This window comes from Eurytemora carolleeae, unplaced genomic scaffold (assembly GCF_000591075.1).
Source record: "Eurytemora carolleeae unplaced genomic scaffold, Eaff_2.0 scaffold2008, whole genome shotgun sequence".
Taxonomy (NCBI): domain Eukaryota; kingdom Metazoa; phylum Arthropoda; class Copepoda; order Calanoida; family Temoridae; genus Eurytemora; species Eurytemora carolleeae.
The window spans coordinates 18,329-35,479 of NW_019397893.1; the positions used below are offsets into that span (position 1 = coordinate 18,329).

General features: G+C 31.2%; 1 protein-coding gene across 1 annotated transcript; it reads right to left on the minus strand.

Moving 5' to 3' along the window:
• Positions 1 to 8,751: 8,751 nt before the first annotated feature.
• On the minus strand, positions 8,752 to 16,430 carry LOC111716254 (uncharacterized). The gene is made up of 14 exons (XM_023491691.1): positions 16,343 to 16,430; positions 15,945 to 16,030; positions 15,458 to 15,534; positions 14,727 to 14,790; positions 14,168 to 14,237; positions 13,197 to 13,299; positions 12,575 to 12,601; positions 12,003 to 12,057; positions 10,979 to 11,063; positions 10,658 to 10,728; positions 10,405 to 10,497; positions 9,808 to 9,889; positions 9,212 to 9,240; positions 8,752 to 8,848 (listed from the first exon to the last, which is right to left on the minus strand). The coding sequence occupies exons 2-14, from the start codon at positions 16,025 to 16,027 to the stop codon at positions 8,785 to 8,787; spliced, it is 903 nt and encodes a 300-aa protein (XP_023347459.1). The 5' UTR covers positions 16,028 to 16,030; positions 16,343 to 16,430; the 3' UTR covers positions 8,752 to 8,784.
• Between the last annotated feature and the right edge of the window lie 721 nt (positions 16,431 to 17,151).

Genomic DNA, 17,151 nt, shown 5'->3' on the forward strand with positions numbered 1-17,151 from the left:
AAAGTTCTGAAGATTCAGAGCGTCCCATATCATATTACATTATCTCTAATCTTTAACGCCAAAATACGCATATAGTATTCTAAAATCTAGCATTTTCTGCAAAAAAAAAAAATTTCGATCAGCCTCACTAAGTTTGTCAAAATTCGATTCATTTTCTGATTTAAATCGTAATTTAGACCCATTGACGCTTTCTAATTTAATGTGGGACACCCTGTATGGCTTTTCTTTTTTTCTAAATGATGATATCACAACTGAAAATTCAAGATATTAATAAAGACAGGTTATGCAAAATGACTTTAAATATAGTATAACAAAAGTCAAAACAGCTAGTTTGCTAAAAGAAGTTTAAACAAATGTATGGACAATAATGCCGGGGTGGGTGGGGGAGAGAGAATAATTAACTTTAGTAAGAAAATACCGCTTAGTACATGAATGAGGATACAGATAAAGGAATAATGTGTACCCAATCTCCATAATGAAGAGTTACCCTGCACCAGGGTGAGGGGGGGGGGGGGTTATCAGAAAGCAGGTTTCCGTCTGTAAATAATCTGTTTCTTATTTAGTAAAACACATTTCTTCCCTGTCGTGGTTTCTTTTCGGAAATTTTTTCCTTTTTAAATAAGAGTAGCAAACAAATTTTACGTAATTTGATTGATTCTCAATATTTAATCAGTTGCAAGAATTGTCCAGTTTTTGTAAAATTACTTCTTAACAATCAATTCGAATTTAAATCCTGTTGCCTGTTGAGTTGTTACAAAATTTACCGGTATACGGTGATGTCGTCTTAGATTATCTGCACTGTTGGAGAAAATATCCCCCAAGGTACATACAGACAGACATTGTGACGTTAGAAATGAACATATCTAAGACGACATTTCATGTTGAACATCCACTACCACATAGAAGAACAGACTGTTTTTGGAACAAACAAAACTAAACCTTTCATTAAAGTAAAAATATTCAAAACTCAAATAAATTTTAAGGAATGACTAGAGATAAATTGCCAAAAAAGAACGTGCACATTGAATTCATTTTTCAATATTGAAGTTGCAGTCTTCCATACTCAAGGTTACTATAAAATGGCTGTGGGGACAATTACTTTTCGCGAATGTGGCTTTATAAAAAGCCAAACATGGCTGTGAAAAAAAATTTGGTGGCTTTGCCATGGCTGTAAACCAATTATTCAGAAATTCCTTAATCATCTAGTGTTGCTCAATGTTGGAAAATGTAATTGAGATTTCATTTTTTCTATTTTTATTGCTTATAAAATGTTAAAACTAGTTTAAATGTCTAGTGTCATGAAGTACAAATTATCAGTGTACACATTTTTTGCATTAGAGTACAGACATACTTCCACACAAACTGAGACACTCTGACTTTTCTTTACTCAAATGACCAAATCTACCATTAGGGGTTTCCGCCGAAATTCCAGGTTATGGTTTACATGCTGAAATGAACTTGAAATTATTTCCGTTTTGGAAAGGGTTTTGGAATTTCGAAACGACTTTTTCCCCAAAACCAGAAATTTCCTGAATGCTGTTTCAGAATTATGAAATGATCCGGAACGTATCAAAATTCCCTGAATATTGATTCAGAAAGTTTCCGGAAAAATCGTTCCAGAATTTTCCAGAACAAGGTACCAGAATTACATCAAGCCTCGTAAACTTATGTAAAGAGAAAAGCAGTAAGTAAAACTGACAACGTTTGGTAGAAGTCATATCTGACCCTCTTCAATCTTTACTACTTTGTAAATTATACAGGATACATTGCTAATTTTGGCTGTTTTGACTAAGACTATGTAATTTAAATTATCAATTTTATATTTATTTGAATAATCTAACCAAAGTTCCATTCCTATAATTATTTAAATAACTCCAATCGAAGTACGAGCCTCATTAAAACCTAGGATGATCATTTTAGGAAAGTTTGTCAAACGAGACAATTCAATAATTTATCATCTAAAGAGTTTGGAATCTTTGAGTTTTGATAAACCAGTTGTGGGCCATGATAAGCTGGGAGCTGCTGACCATAGCAGTGTTGATCAGGATGCACGGTTCGAGCTAATCCTATCCATCTTCGGGACTGAGTCCTACTGACTATATACTTTTAGTTATAATTATTCAAAAATTAAAATATATGCATTAGTCAAAGTTACTATTGTGAATTGTGATAAACCTAGGGGGGGGGGCTAACACTCCCTAGAAACCAGAGGATGTCCTAAGGTCGTCATGGGGACGTCAAAAATTACCAGTGAGACGTCCGGCGACGTCATATTTTAGGTGTTGAGGACGTTTAACGCAAGGATTCTTACGTCCTAATGACCAAACTTTCGCAGTCGAAATGATGTCACTTTGGACGTCCAAATGACCAAACTTTTGACGTCCAAATGACCAAAGTTTTGACGTCCAAATGATTAAACAAGTCATTTATTTATTAACCACTGAGCAGAGCCTAATTTATTCTATTTTATTAGTACTGCTACACTTTAACCCTCCCCCCCTGGTATTACATTCACACTATAACTGTCCTTATGTTGTTGTTACCCTTACCCCCACCCCACTCGGCACATCACACCATGACCGCCCTCCTGACCACCCTACCCCTATTAGCAATTCATTGGTATTATGACTTACTTGAAAAGACAACTGTGGCCTTAGAAAAAGCCAATTTATCATTCAGAAATCCAGTAAAAATGTATGATACCTTGCACTATTTGATGCTTTTTGACATAGTCATGGATTTAAAAAAAATCTAAATATTAAATTACATTGTAGTATTTAATAGGTAATTGTTAGATGTTTTATCACTACTTCCAAGTATTTATTAAAGAGTTGGTTATAGGAACTGGTTTGCCTGAGAGAGAAAGTCATCTTTGTATAAAACATGTTAATTTGTTTAATCATGTTTGAACATAAAAAAGGTTAATTTCTTGCTAATTCTAAAATCAAAAGTTTTTCTATTTTATTGTATAATGGCTGACACATAATGTCATTGAAATATGATAAATTTAGATCAAACTGTTTAAACTTTCCTTAAAGTTTATTTCTTTTCTTATAAAACTTTGCGGATTCCGAAAGAGTATAAAACATTTCCTGAAAGTTACTGAAAAAAACGTTTAAATAGAGTCTATGCAAAGTTATCATAGCTTTACATTGTAATTCTAAACAGAGAGTCTCCAGAAAAAAACGGAGCTGTCTTGGGCAGATTGCATGGTTTTCAGAGACTCGCCATAAACAGAGCTGTCTTGGGCAGACCGCCTGGTTTTCAGAGAGTCTCCATAAACTGAGCTGTCTTGGGCGGAATGCCTAGTATAAGTCTTCGCCCATAGGGTGACAAGGTTCAGTCAGCACATGGATTTGTTTCGGCGGCCAGGAGTGCCGACCCCTATTTCATTGAATGGGTTGTCCTTTAATAATAATAATAAACAATAAATTGGCTTTTTCTCTGGTCATAGATATCTTTGAAAAGTAAGACTAATAGGCTAATTAGTTTACCATAAAATTGCCCAAATAAGTGAACATTACCTTTAATTCTGAAGTAGTGAGAACTACCAAATATGTTAAAACTAGGCTTTTAGGGCGCTTCGCGCCCATCTTCTATTTAAATTGTGAACATGTTCTTTTTGTTTACATTTTAAAACAAAGAAGAAAAAAATTTTGCGGATTTTTAAAAAAAAATTTGCGGATTTTCAAGAATTTTTTTTTTTACAAATTAAAAACCTTTAAAACACATTTTTTAATTTTTATCATTCACAAACCTTCCCTGTGGTCATGGGATGTCCCACAAAAAATTTGGGCCTGATCATTTCAGCCGTTTTGACATTTATTGGATACAATCAAACAAACAGACAAACAGACAGACAAGCCAAATTTATATATAGATAGTGCCAAGCAGAGATATCAAAGTGTAATCTATCCTGAAGTAATAAGTACTACTGAATATGTTACAATAGTACCAATTACAGACAATAAGGTAGATTTCTCGATCAGGAAAAATTCACATCCAGAAAATGTTTCCTAAAAGATAATGAATGAAATAAACCACAAGTAAAAACAAAGAAAAAATTAGTGAAATTACACAGGAGGATTAGAGTCCAATTCTTTATGTTTCTTTTTTTTGATTTTTTAATGACAATCCTGTGACAAATTATGCAATTTTAAAATAAAAAAGTTTTAAAAATCCAGATGCCCTAATTTGTTTTACAAATGAAGGAAGTGATAAGTCCGACTGATTTTGCTATCATGTAGGGAATAGACATTTTACATTTAGTTTTACAGAATTCTTTGTATTACCAAAATACCTCTTGTTGAATCTCCAGAATGAGAAGTAAGTAATTCATTTTAATGTCAGGTATCTCATTTTGACATGCTTTCCTGTGGAAAACATCTATAATGTAAAAAAAGGGCTTTTGGCTGGTGCTAGGACTGGGGTTGGGGGTCATTAAATAGAGTAGTTAGAACAGTTCAATTAAAACTGAAACAATTATGAATTAATGAATAAGGAACGAACAGTTTTGGATAGAAAAACGGCTCTTGAACATGTTAATGATCATTGCATGGTAATGAGCAATAATATGCTAAAAATATTAACATCTAGAGTTTTTTAAAGAAGCACCTGGTTTTTCTCCCTCATTTTTATCGATCAACTTCTTAAAATATAAGGCATTGTTTATTCAAGACACATTGTTAACAATCAGTTATTGTTAATGTTAACAATCTTAGCGGTAACGAACGAAGAATTCATGATTTTTAAAAACAGAACACAATTTTTGTAAAGGAACAATCTTGTTAAGAACAAATGTCGTACAAACAATCAAGCTCAAGGCCCAATTGTTAACTAAAGGAAATGAATGGAACTTTGTAAATCAAAACCATGGCCAGTCCGAGCTGGTTCCTTCCACATAGCTTAAAGTAATCAACAGTGCTTAGTAAACTCTTTTTTTTAAATAAGATGTTTTCGTTGCTTAATATCATTTTGGTATTATATTAATAAATGGATAATATATTGATAATTATAAAGTTCTAAATGTGATTTCAATTATACTCAAAAAACAACAATACATATAATTTAGTTTTTCAAATTGCTACAAAATAAAGGTTTTTTGTGGATATTGAATTCAGGCATTACTTTCATTCTAGGTGCATTATCCTTTTATATTTATGCTTCCTTTGAAATAATACAGTACCTTAGAGTAGGCAAAATATTCTGTAATTTTGAATGTGCATCTTTTGCTATCAGGACTGTGTATAACATTGGCAATGCAGTGAACAAACTGAGAAATACAAATGCAACTATGACACGAGTATCAACTCCTAATTTCCAGTAGTCAACAGCCAAAAAAACAATTGCAATTAGTGCTTGAGTGTGTACTGAGAATAGACCAAACAAGTATGGTCCAAACCCAATTTTCAGTTGACGAAATTGTTCCAAATGCTGCTGGCCAACCATAAGTACATTTTTAGAAGTATCAATTTTTTCCATTTTTGAAATAAATCCAGTGACAACAGCTCCAAATAAAACCAAACCAGTCAGTGAGCTCAGTGTTAGACATGTATTTATTATTGTCCCTATTATATTGTCAATATCAAAACTTTCTATCAGAAACCCTACCTAACAAAATTATATATATGTTAAAGCCCACCACACTCAGAGTAATATCTTTTAGAATTGTCACTAGAAAATGGGCGCAAAGGAAAATTTTTTGTAACTCTTGGTTTTAAAGTTAATACAAATTTTGAATTGAATAAACATTTAATCTCCAATTCTTCATAATTTAAATAAGAAATATACTGGGGGATTTGAAAATAACAGGAACACTCAAAAGCTTTTACCGAATGAAAATTAACTATTTTTTATTACCCCTGATCCTACAAGTCCCAGAGACACAAAGGAGAATATAACCAGAATTAGAAGTTTTCTCGGTGTCTGACATTCTTCATAACATTCTTCAGCATGCTTTTTTACATAACTAAGCAAAAAATTCATGGCCATGTACAGAAATTCAAACGCAATATGAAAATATAACATTATTACAGTTCTGGTGCTGTTTTTATCGCTGATACTCAGAAGCCAGACAAACCAACAAAAAAATCCTTTAAACAATAATGAATTTAAAATGGTATTTTTTTGTATATATGAATCATGATCAATTTTAGCAAGCTTCTTGAAATGGATTGAGTCTTAGCTGCAAACTCAAATGTTCTTATCACTTTAACATTGCAATATGATAAAGAAGACATTTTAAACTTAAACTTAAATTATTCTTTCCAACAGAATTTATAGTCTGAATAAATAAGGTCTAGGACATTGGGTTGCAAATATATAGTTATTAGAAAATCAGAGTTTGTTTTAAAGAGTTAATTCCTTTGTATAGATACTTAATCAACTTTTATAAATTTTGTTGCAATTGAGACACTTTTGTAGTCCCTTTTCTTGTTTAACATCTTAATTACTTACATGTATTGATTGAGAAAATGAAAATTAAATCTAAATTTGTTGTATAGATTTGACCAATGTTTTAAATCTTTCATAATAAAAAGTAAAAAAAATATATATATTTGAATAATATGCACTGTTTTAAATTTTAACCACTCATTATTCGTAGCACCAGTCAGATGAGAGCTCAAACTTTGTTACTGGAGCCTATTTGCTCTTTCAGATTATTATTCTTAAGATTTCATTTGAACTACTCAGCAGAGTGAGTCACCATACTGAGAGTGCTACTATCCAATGGAAATTTCCTATGCCAGACAGGATTATTTCTGGGTCAAACAACTTTAATTCTGATGTTTCTAATCTGAAACATGTTATGAATTCAGAAGAATAATGCTGAACAGATTAGTTTACAAACTTGAAATTATTCTAAATTATCTAATTCAATATTTTCAGATTATCTTTCTGAGCACAAACATATCTTACAATTCTGAGCATTAAACCAAATATGATTACTACTACATCTTTTTCAATGTAGTGCTTTCATTATGCTTGCTATCATAGATGTATTAACATGGGAACAGAGCTAAGAGCAAGAAAAAAAAACTTTTTTAAATATTGAAATCTTGAGACATTTAACAGTTTTTTTTTCTTTTTAGAATTTTTGTGACATTTAACCAGTTTTCTTTTACTAAATTGTTTAGCCATGTGAACTGAACTTGCATGTCAAAACCACTTATTAGATTTAATCTACTTATTAATTCATTTTCCTAAATGTAAAGCACTAATGAGGAAGGCAAAGACCCGTCCTATCCAGGGGGTTCCAAAGATGAATCCTGAATACTCTAGGCATGTAAGAATCCTTCTCCAGGGTTTGCTAGATGTGGCAAAGAAACCACCCTTAACAGGAGGAGTATACATATTGAACCTTCAAACCTGCTTATAGTGATCGGTGGAAGATTTTAACTAGGAAAAGGAAGTGGCGTGATAGGTAAGGTATGGTAGTGCAGAATATGGATTCATTTAATACCTTTTTATAGCTACATACGACTAAAAACTAGCAGTCAATTCACAAGGAGGCATCATTATTGACACTTGCTCTCCAGATTAAATTTTAAAAAACTATTTGATAACCTCAACAAAAATTCATCAAAAACTTTCAATCAATTAATTTATTATAGTTTAGCTACCTTTACCTACCATACCATACTTTAAGAAAATATTAATGAAAACCTTTGTAGACAGTTGGAAATTAAGAACATAACAGCTCTTATATTATTTAAGTATAAATCTATATAATCTTTGGAAACTGATGGTGTAAACATGATGTTGCTAAGATTTATGGATTAAAAAAATTGAATTTGTTATGAGCTTATTTCTTTAACTGAACAACTTTTAAGATCAATTTGTAACAAAATACATTTTTGAATAATGCATGTCATACCTATGTTTAAATAGAAAACTCTAACGTTGAGCTTCAAAATGTCTACAATAATTTACTCTCATGTGCCCCTCTAGTGAACAATGCTTAGTATTTATGATAGAGCTTCGGTTCTTGTCTGACATTGGTTTAAAAGGGGGGAAAGGAAATTTTAAGAAATATTATTTCAAAAGGAAAATAATAAGTTTGAATCTTATAATGGTTATTAGTTTAAAAGAAGTTATGGAACTTTGAGAACTTTGAGAACTTTGGAAGCACAGAGTTTGTTTTAATTTCCCGGACAGTAAGCACTTTGCTTACAGATGATTAGAGGGTTCTATATTATATATCCTTGCCTTGACTTGAATATTTTCTGAACCAGGTTCCATCAAGGTGTTCATGCAATTACTGTAACCAAGGACTCATTGATGGTTGAGTTTCTGCCTTTGGTAAACATTCTCACAATATTGAAAATCCATATTTCATAACTGGATAATAATGAAAATCCATATTTTGAAAACTGGATAATAATGTAAATCCATATTTTGAAAACTAGATAATAATGAAAATCCATATATCATAACTGGATAATAATAAAAATCCATATTTTGAAAATTGGATCACTGTTTAGTGATTCCAAGGACCGGAACTCAGTTTCCAGGTCAATATTTAAATTATTTTTTATATTGAATGATATTGATTTACAGTTTTAGTGGACTTAACCAAGAATCTATTGTGTTGTATATAGAACTAATCGACTGCACTTGATCTCAATATCCACCGTGGTAACTTTTGAATGAGATGAATAAGTGCTTGTTCTTTCAATCTTGGTTTTCCCTGTTGCTTTGTATCATGGGATAAATGAATTTACTTAGGTTGAACATTAAACTTTTTATGAATAGATGTCTACAAGTTTATTTCAAAAATAGTTTTTACAGTTTTATCTTTCCAATTCTTCGTCCAGACTTTTGTCTCTGCATTAGTTGGTCACTTTTTCTACAAAAACATTAGACAACCATTAATTATATCAAAATTGTGTCTAATGCCATAATATTGTACAATTATTCAATAAAAATACATTACTCTTTAGAGGCCGAATTTAAAGTATTAAAATTTAAGCCGCGGCTCAAATATGGTTGGTGTCACTTAAAATTGTATTCAATCTTTCAAGATTTAAGCCAGGGCTCAATCGAAATCGGTTTTTAGGGGATTTGAGACGCAGCTTAAATTCATTAAATTCTGACTCTGATGTCAGACACACTGATGGTGCACAAAGATATATATTTAAAATGGTGATGTTCTTAATATTTAAAAGATAATCTGCATTTGAGAAAATGTCAATTTTTATGAAAGAAATACCTTCCAGATAAATATTTATTCACAGCCTCCTGAAAAGAATGATGATTTAAAGAAAAAAGGTCTGTTTTACGATGTATGTACAATGTATGTATATATATGTACAGTGTAGAAACAATTTAAAATGTAAAATTTGTATATTAATTGATTGAAAGTTGTTTTTGCCAAATCAATCAAAAAAATTAAGAATATTTATATCTTAGTTACAGAAATAAGAGCCAATATTTTAGAAACAAATCCTGAAGTTCTATCTTTATGCCTTAGACCTTCATATGCCCTGTTTGGGCTCTGCTTTCCCAAAATTGATAGCTTCTGATTGGTTGAACAAAAAAATGATTTGGCTAATGGTATAAATTCCGTAATTTGTAAATTTTGGCTATTCAAACCGAATAACCTTAGATAACCAATGTTGACACTACAAATCAGTTTTGAGAATATGAATATAAATATATCAGTTTTTACAAAAAGTACAATCCTCGGTAAAGAATCTAGAATTAGCAAACCCAATTAGAGCCAGGATTTTCTCAGGCTAAGACTATTAAAATCTCAGCTCAGATATTCTAAAATTAAACAAAATAATGATTAATAATTTCTTCAACCTGATGATTATTGAGTTCTAGAACTAGGTATGAGACAGGACCAGGTTTTGATTCATCATTCATTTTTCCAACCTCATGTGCCCTAGATATTCAGCATATCATTCATACTTTCATCCAGATATCCCTGTGGGACTGAAAACCTCATCTAATAGTAGGACTTGACAAGGGAGTCCAAAACCTCTGAAATCAAGTCCAATACTCTGACTGATGCATGCCCTATACCTTTCCAACTAGATCCAACTCAAATTATAGTTGTTTGTGTTTTAAATAAAATTTAAAGTAAATTGGAAACATTATTTCCAGATTCCGAATTTAATGAATTTTAGCCGTTTCTCAAATCCGCCAAAACTGGTTTCAATTGAGCCCTGGCTTAAATCTTGAAACATTGCTTACAATTACCATATTTTAGCTACGTCTCAAATTTGAGCCACGGCATAAAGTCATCAAATTCGGCCTCAGGCATGGTAGATTATTGAGATTGTGAGAACAAACTCTGCTACTTTGTATTTAGTTTTCTAGTGTATAGAACCAATGATTTTAGGACCAATGTGACATGGAACCAACCCATCAATTAATCTGTACACACAAAAAGTTCACCTTGGTTGTATATTCTGAAAAGATGAATCTGAAAACCCGGAACTGCTTGGTCGACTTAAGCAGTGGGAGTAGGGAGCACTCAATCCTTTCTTACTAATAGTAATTTTTCTTTTAGGTTTAAAATTGCGATAACCTTTATCAACTAAAGTGTCATCAATTTCACAATTATTGATTTTAGTTATGTTATGCCTTTGGGATAAATTACATTTTGAAATTTTTAGAGGAAATGTTGTGTCAATGCAACGCTGTTTACCTATCTGCTGCTACTATTCCTCCACCACCCACTAGTCTAACCTCCCTGGATCCTCTATAGATGGACAAGTCCTACATTAAAAAAATAAAAATTCAAACTTTAAAATAATTTATATTTTACAAACTAAAAATTTAATTAATTTTGGTTTGAAGTTAAGAAAATAATCCTTTTATTTTAGGGTTAAAAAATTGAACACGATATTTGCAAAGTAATGCAAAGTGTCAAAATCTTGTCTCATTTGCATAATTTGAGTCTTGTCTATGAAATTGAACTGGATATACTTGTCCTTTCTTCATATTTCATAATCTGGTTGTAAATAACCTGGTTAGGAGTTGGATGAAGAGGGTTCACAATGAAACCTTGATTACAAGTGGCATTGGAACTATATGAACTAAACTCTAACAAACTAAATATAAAGATTCAATTATGAAATTAAAAAATATCATTTTTTACTTATGCTTAATTTATACCAACAGAAGAGTTTTTGCAATAAGCTCTAATTTTTTAATCCCTATATCTTTTCAACTTAATTGTGTGAAGTAAAGATTTTTGATATTTGATCTAACAGAATTTAAAGTTTTAAATATCAAAGGTCTGTTTGCTAAGATATAGAGATTTAAAAATAAAAATAAAGTTTAATCTTCTTTTGTTGATTGATTCAACACCATGTATCTTAAAGTCAATTTGCAGTATCCTGTAAATGATTCCATATAATCTCACTGCAAACCAAGATATGTACACTCTCATACAATATTCACTCTGGGTCGTCGTAAATATGAATTCTAACAGGACCTGCCCAGTTTGTATAACAGCCTGCCAGATAACAGAGTGTACTGACCCGATCCTATGGTACAGTACGTCGCCCTAACCAGACTAACATACGACAGGGGTCAATTTTCTTAGCATAGTCCTGTCGGAGGGCTAACTATGACAACTCCCATGGCGCGTTCAGACTTTTTACAGTACCTGGCCTATTCCTAGGCCTATTTGACTGACCCCACTGGCTTAGTCCACCGTGTATTGAGCACTATTAAGCCAATTAATCCTTTAATCCTTAATCTAGAAGTGAGTTGTGAAGTAAAACCAAAGGTCAAGGTGTTGTCTAATTTGATGACTAACTCTCAGAGTTGTCTCGGTCTGAGTGACCTCTTTCTGATAATAATGGTGTGTGAAAAGAATCTACAAATTCAATGCTTAAATAAAAAGGTCAAATGGATTCTCATGTCTCTTAAAATATCACTCAGAGTTTCTTTAAAAGTTCTTACAATAACACCTAAAATTTGGTAATAGGATGTACAATTCCTGAAACTACGTAATTTGGTAAATAAGGAAATAAATAGTTTACCTTCCAAGAGATGAAAGTCTAGAGAGAGGTTTTGATGGAGGTCCATCCTCTACACCTATTCAACTGATATTAATACAAGATCCAGCATTTAGAATTTCTGTATTTAATTCAGGTTTTAGGACAGAGTTATTCGGACTTTAAAAGATAATATAAATAATAATTATATAATATAGATAAAGATAATATCTATATATAAATTTGGCTTGTCTGTCTGTCTGTTTGTTTGTTTGTATCCAATAAACGGCTAAACCGATCAGGCCAAAATTTTGTGTGAGACCTCACGTGGCCTTAGGTAAGGTTTATGGCCAATCAGACTTTAAATATGTAATCTTAAAATATTTTTATCTTAAATTATTTAATTTAGTAAAATTTTGAAAATGCGCGAAAAAATATTATGAAATCCGCAAATTTTTTTTAAAAATTTTAAACTGTACAAATAGATGATGCTCACAGATAAAGCTACAATTAAGAGTTGAAAAAGAAGATGGGCGCGAAGCGCCCTAAAAGCATAGTATGTTATATTTCTTGCTCTGAGCTCAAAATGTCTTTTTTCTGTTTAATATCTGTAGTTCCTGTTCTATGTCGGACCATGCCATGCCCTACACAATCACAGATTTATTTTAAAGAGAATGAATTGAGCCGATGTTTTTTTATAGCACAACGATCAACCTAGCCATATTGTTCACTCTTGATATTAAGTTCGATTCCAATTAATAATTACCATACCATACATATTTGACAGGGGCGTGCTCAGGAGATTGTCGGGTGGGGGGGAGGCTTATTTTTTATCTCCAGGGCTAAGTAAGTACCCAATGTGGCCTAAGAACAAGTGGAAAACATAGATTATTCATTAAATAAGATAAAAGACGAGTCTGGATTTGCCTCTGAATGTCAACATGAGACATTGTTAACAGACCATTTTATTGAATAAAATGATTGCTTTAACTACTTTCTTAAATTTAGAAATTTAAGATCTTTCTAGATAAAGTTTTTTTTTAAATTGGAGGACGTATGACTGAATAAATTCCCTTTCTCTAAAACTTTATTAATTACTTCATATCTACCAAAGCCAGCTTGCTTGGAGGGTGGCCAGGTACTAGTAAAAGGTTAAAATATTTTAAATACTTCATAAATTTACATTTAATACGTAATCTGGTAAAATGGGGATTTTTTCTTTTTAAAATAACTCTGTGCCTACTACAGCCAGCTCCGAGCTGGGCCAGGTACTTGATGAAGACGACATTGCCGAGGAGGAATTATAGTTTTCTAAAAACTGAGTAAAAGAAAACGCAGATTCCTAAATACAAATTTATATTTTTACTGTTAAGATGGGATATACCAAATAGATTATCAAGTACAATAGATGGCAACGTAGAGTGTGTACACTCTCAGTACAGCTTTATTCTGACGTCACAAGTGTCAACAGTTTTATGTCTCCAACAGAATTATTAATAACAGTAATATTAAAGTGCTTATCTTTCAGTAAAATAAGTGAAGTTTTGTGTTCTTTATTTTCTGTTTTTATACTTTTTTAATCTTGGCTAAAAATATCAACTAATGGGAGAAAATGTTGTCTTCCTTGTTATATTTGACACTTGTGACGTCATGTATAATCGGTCTTTTTATCTGTTGCCACCTATTGTACTTGATCATCTATTTGGTATATACATTGTAAAGGGATAGTATCCTTTTAAACCATCATCTAAATAGCAGAATCTCATCAATCTTCTATTTTAAAATGTGTTAAATTCTTACTATATCCACTCTATGTCTCTGTGTAGCTTAAATCTGCAGGTCAAAACAAAACAAGAAAAATAAATTTTCTGAGAGAAATAGAAGGATATCTCAGTGAATGACACATATGACTTAAAAAATAATAGGTCATATTAAATTACGTACTGAGTTCCTTTAATGTAAAAATAATATGAATTTCAATGTTTTAAATAAAATGTCAAAATAAATACAATATGCAGATATTTTAAATAAACTCATCATATATACATACATTTTTGTGCCAGTGTTGTATTTAGAAATGGCCACGTTTTTTTTTAATTTCGTTTGTTTATCATTCGTTAACGACCCATTTTGTTATTTTTCAATCGTTCAAAAAAATTGATTTGTTCGTTCGTTTCAATATTGTCGTTAAATTGAATATAAAAGCGTACCTTCAAGTTTGATTTTAAATGATGTTTTTGTCTTTCGAACTCTTCTATGTCTCTAGCAATTAAATCATCACTAATGAAAAATAAAATTTTAAATTTTTTTAGCTCAATTATTGAAATATTAAAATCATCCATTAAACCTATAGAATAAGATAAAATTTCAAATAAATCTAAGAAAAGCCTTAACTCCTGAATTTTGGTTCATCCTAATATAAACTTGAAATAAACCCTCAATTAGTAAATCATTTATTGCTATATGCCAAACTAATAATAAAATAAAAAAATAACAAAAGGATGTGATATTGCAAATTTATAAACAAATGTATTCTGTTTAATTTTTATTCTTTGCCACAAACTCCGATTTTCAAATCCTTATAATTTTGCAACCCAATGTCGTAGACCTTAGATTTTTAAAACTCGAAATTATGTTAGATCAAATAATCTAAGTTTAAAATTTCAAAGTTTACACCAACAGGTAGCAAAGATATAAGGATTAGAACATTTGATTTAGCTGCAAAGACTCAATTCCTTTAAAATAGTCCCGTTATATTGTATCCTGTACCTGTCAGTTGGAAAGCTGTCTGTAGGAGGAGACTCCCTTCGTCTCAGTATCCGCATATTCTGATCTAAAACAATCGAACTTAATACTTGTCTTAAAATATAATTTTTTAAGTCTATTTTCTTTGCAACCGCAGTTCTTTCATATTTTAAAATTTTAATTTTCCTGATACAAAAGTTAAAATTTGAAATATCAAATGTTTACAATATCAGGTTGCAAGAATTTAGGAGGGAATTCTTTAACATTAGAGTTTATGGCAAGTGCTCAATTTCTTGTAAGAAATTGTCTATGGTTCTTCTTCGATAATCTGAAGGTTTACTTTTAATTGAGGAATCAAACATTTATCCTCAAATATAAAAGTGCCCATATTGGATGATCAATATTGAGATCAAGCTTTCAAGACTAACGATCTCCATACATATGTTCCAATCTAAATTGTTAAGGAACACACAAAATACTAATTTACATCTGAAGTTGAACATAGTTTTTCAAAATATTCAAATTTTTAATTCTCCCTCATAATAAAATTAGGAAAAATAATGCCACCATTTAAACTCAATTTTGGGTATTTTCCCAAGGACTACTTTCCAAGTGACAATTTCCCAAGCGGCAACTTCCCAATCCCAAAGGCTAGGTTAGGCTATCTGAGGTGCAGCAGGTCGAGCGCTGCAGCTAGGACAGACTTGGGAATTTGCACTCTCTATTTTTCCCTAAATTCTTTTCTCCATAATTACCGTTATTTTCTTTTTCTTCACAATCGGAATGATCAGTGTCAGGGTACATTATATCGTCGAAAGAGGAATACAGCTTTCTACAAATACAAAGAAAACTAGAAATATGTTTAAGAATAAATTTGGAGATCTTTTAAATAAAAGAATTTAGGTTAGAGGTCGACGAAAGACTATACCTTTCAAATCTGACGCAAAAATAACAGATAAAGAATCTGATAAATCGCCAGTTACTCTATTTTTTAATTATTTTAGTTTTGCATCTTGATGTGGTATACTTTAGATTGTTCAAACTTTGACTATTTGATGTAGCACAGAACATAATTTGAAATATCAAAATGATCTACGAGATTAGAATGCAAAGTTACAACGATTAAAAATTAGGTTTGAGGTACGTTATAAGTTACTGTATGAAACATGTATATGATGTTTTCGTTTTTATTTCAAATAAATTTTTTTTTTTCTCATAATGTTTAATTTTTTTTTTGCTCACCTTTGCTCCGCAATATCATTGAGTCTAAGCATTGAGAACTCACTGATCTCTAATATTTTCTCAGGTTCTCCTTGATTCAACATATCCTAGTAATACCGGGGTGTATATATTCTCATAAAAAATCAATTTCCCCTCCCATTTAGAAAATCATTTCCCCCCAAAAGTTAAAAAGGGTTTTTTATATAATTTTTTAGGATTTTTTACGCTAAATAGGGGAAAATTAATGATCTTTATTGGAAAAAAATATTTTTTAAGTAAAAATGAACTAAAAAAATAAAAATAACTTGACGTACCGTTGTGAATCGCTCATGTAACTTCATAAATAAATAGCTACTTAAAATTACGTCTGGAGTCCCTTTAAGAGGATTATATACCAATTAGATTATGTGGAGTTCTACCTCTTCACTAAGTATTTCACAGCCTTCAATATGTCCAGATATCTTGTAATAATCCCATAAAGCTCTACATAGACTTCTTCCATGCAGTATATCTAGTAAAATAATAATAGAATAATAATATACTAAATGATAATACTATTTTAATTGTGACAAGGTTCTCTTTGTGTACACTGTAAATAAAAACTAAAGAAATTTTGATCATTCAAAAATTCCAAAATGATATAACTGTTTTATAGTACTACAGTATTTTAGCAATATCTTTTGTTTTTGATGTTATTAAACAAATAGTTTTACCATTTCAGAGTCCGAATTTAATGAATTTAAGCCGTGTCTCAAATCTACCAAAAACCGGTTTCAATTGAGCGCCAGCTTAAATCTTGAAACATTGAATACAAAATTTTAAGTGGAACCAACCAAATTTGAGCCGCATCTTAAATTTAAGCCGAGGCTCAAATTCTTTAAATTCGGCCTCAGTAGTTTAAAAATCTACTTTTATCAAGTAAAATGGATCTTTGAACAATTAACAAATGCTACGGTTCATGTGTTCATTCAACTGATTTTAAATCATAGTCTAGCAGTTGTTTTTTTTCAGTTCATACTAGTATTTCAGTTCATACTAGTATCTCAGTTCATACTAGTATTTCAGTTCATACTAGTATTTCAGTTCATACTAGTATTTCAGTTCATACTAGTATCTCGAGCGAGAAACACCTTGTGAACCAGCTCCGGCTTTGTAGTGATAGTGTGTACACTGTACTGCAAATCTCAGCAAATTAAGTAAGTACACTTGTACTTATAAACAATCCCCT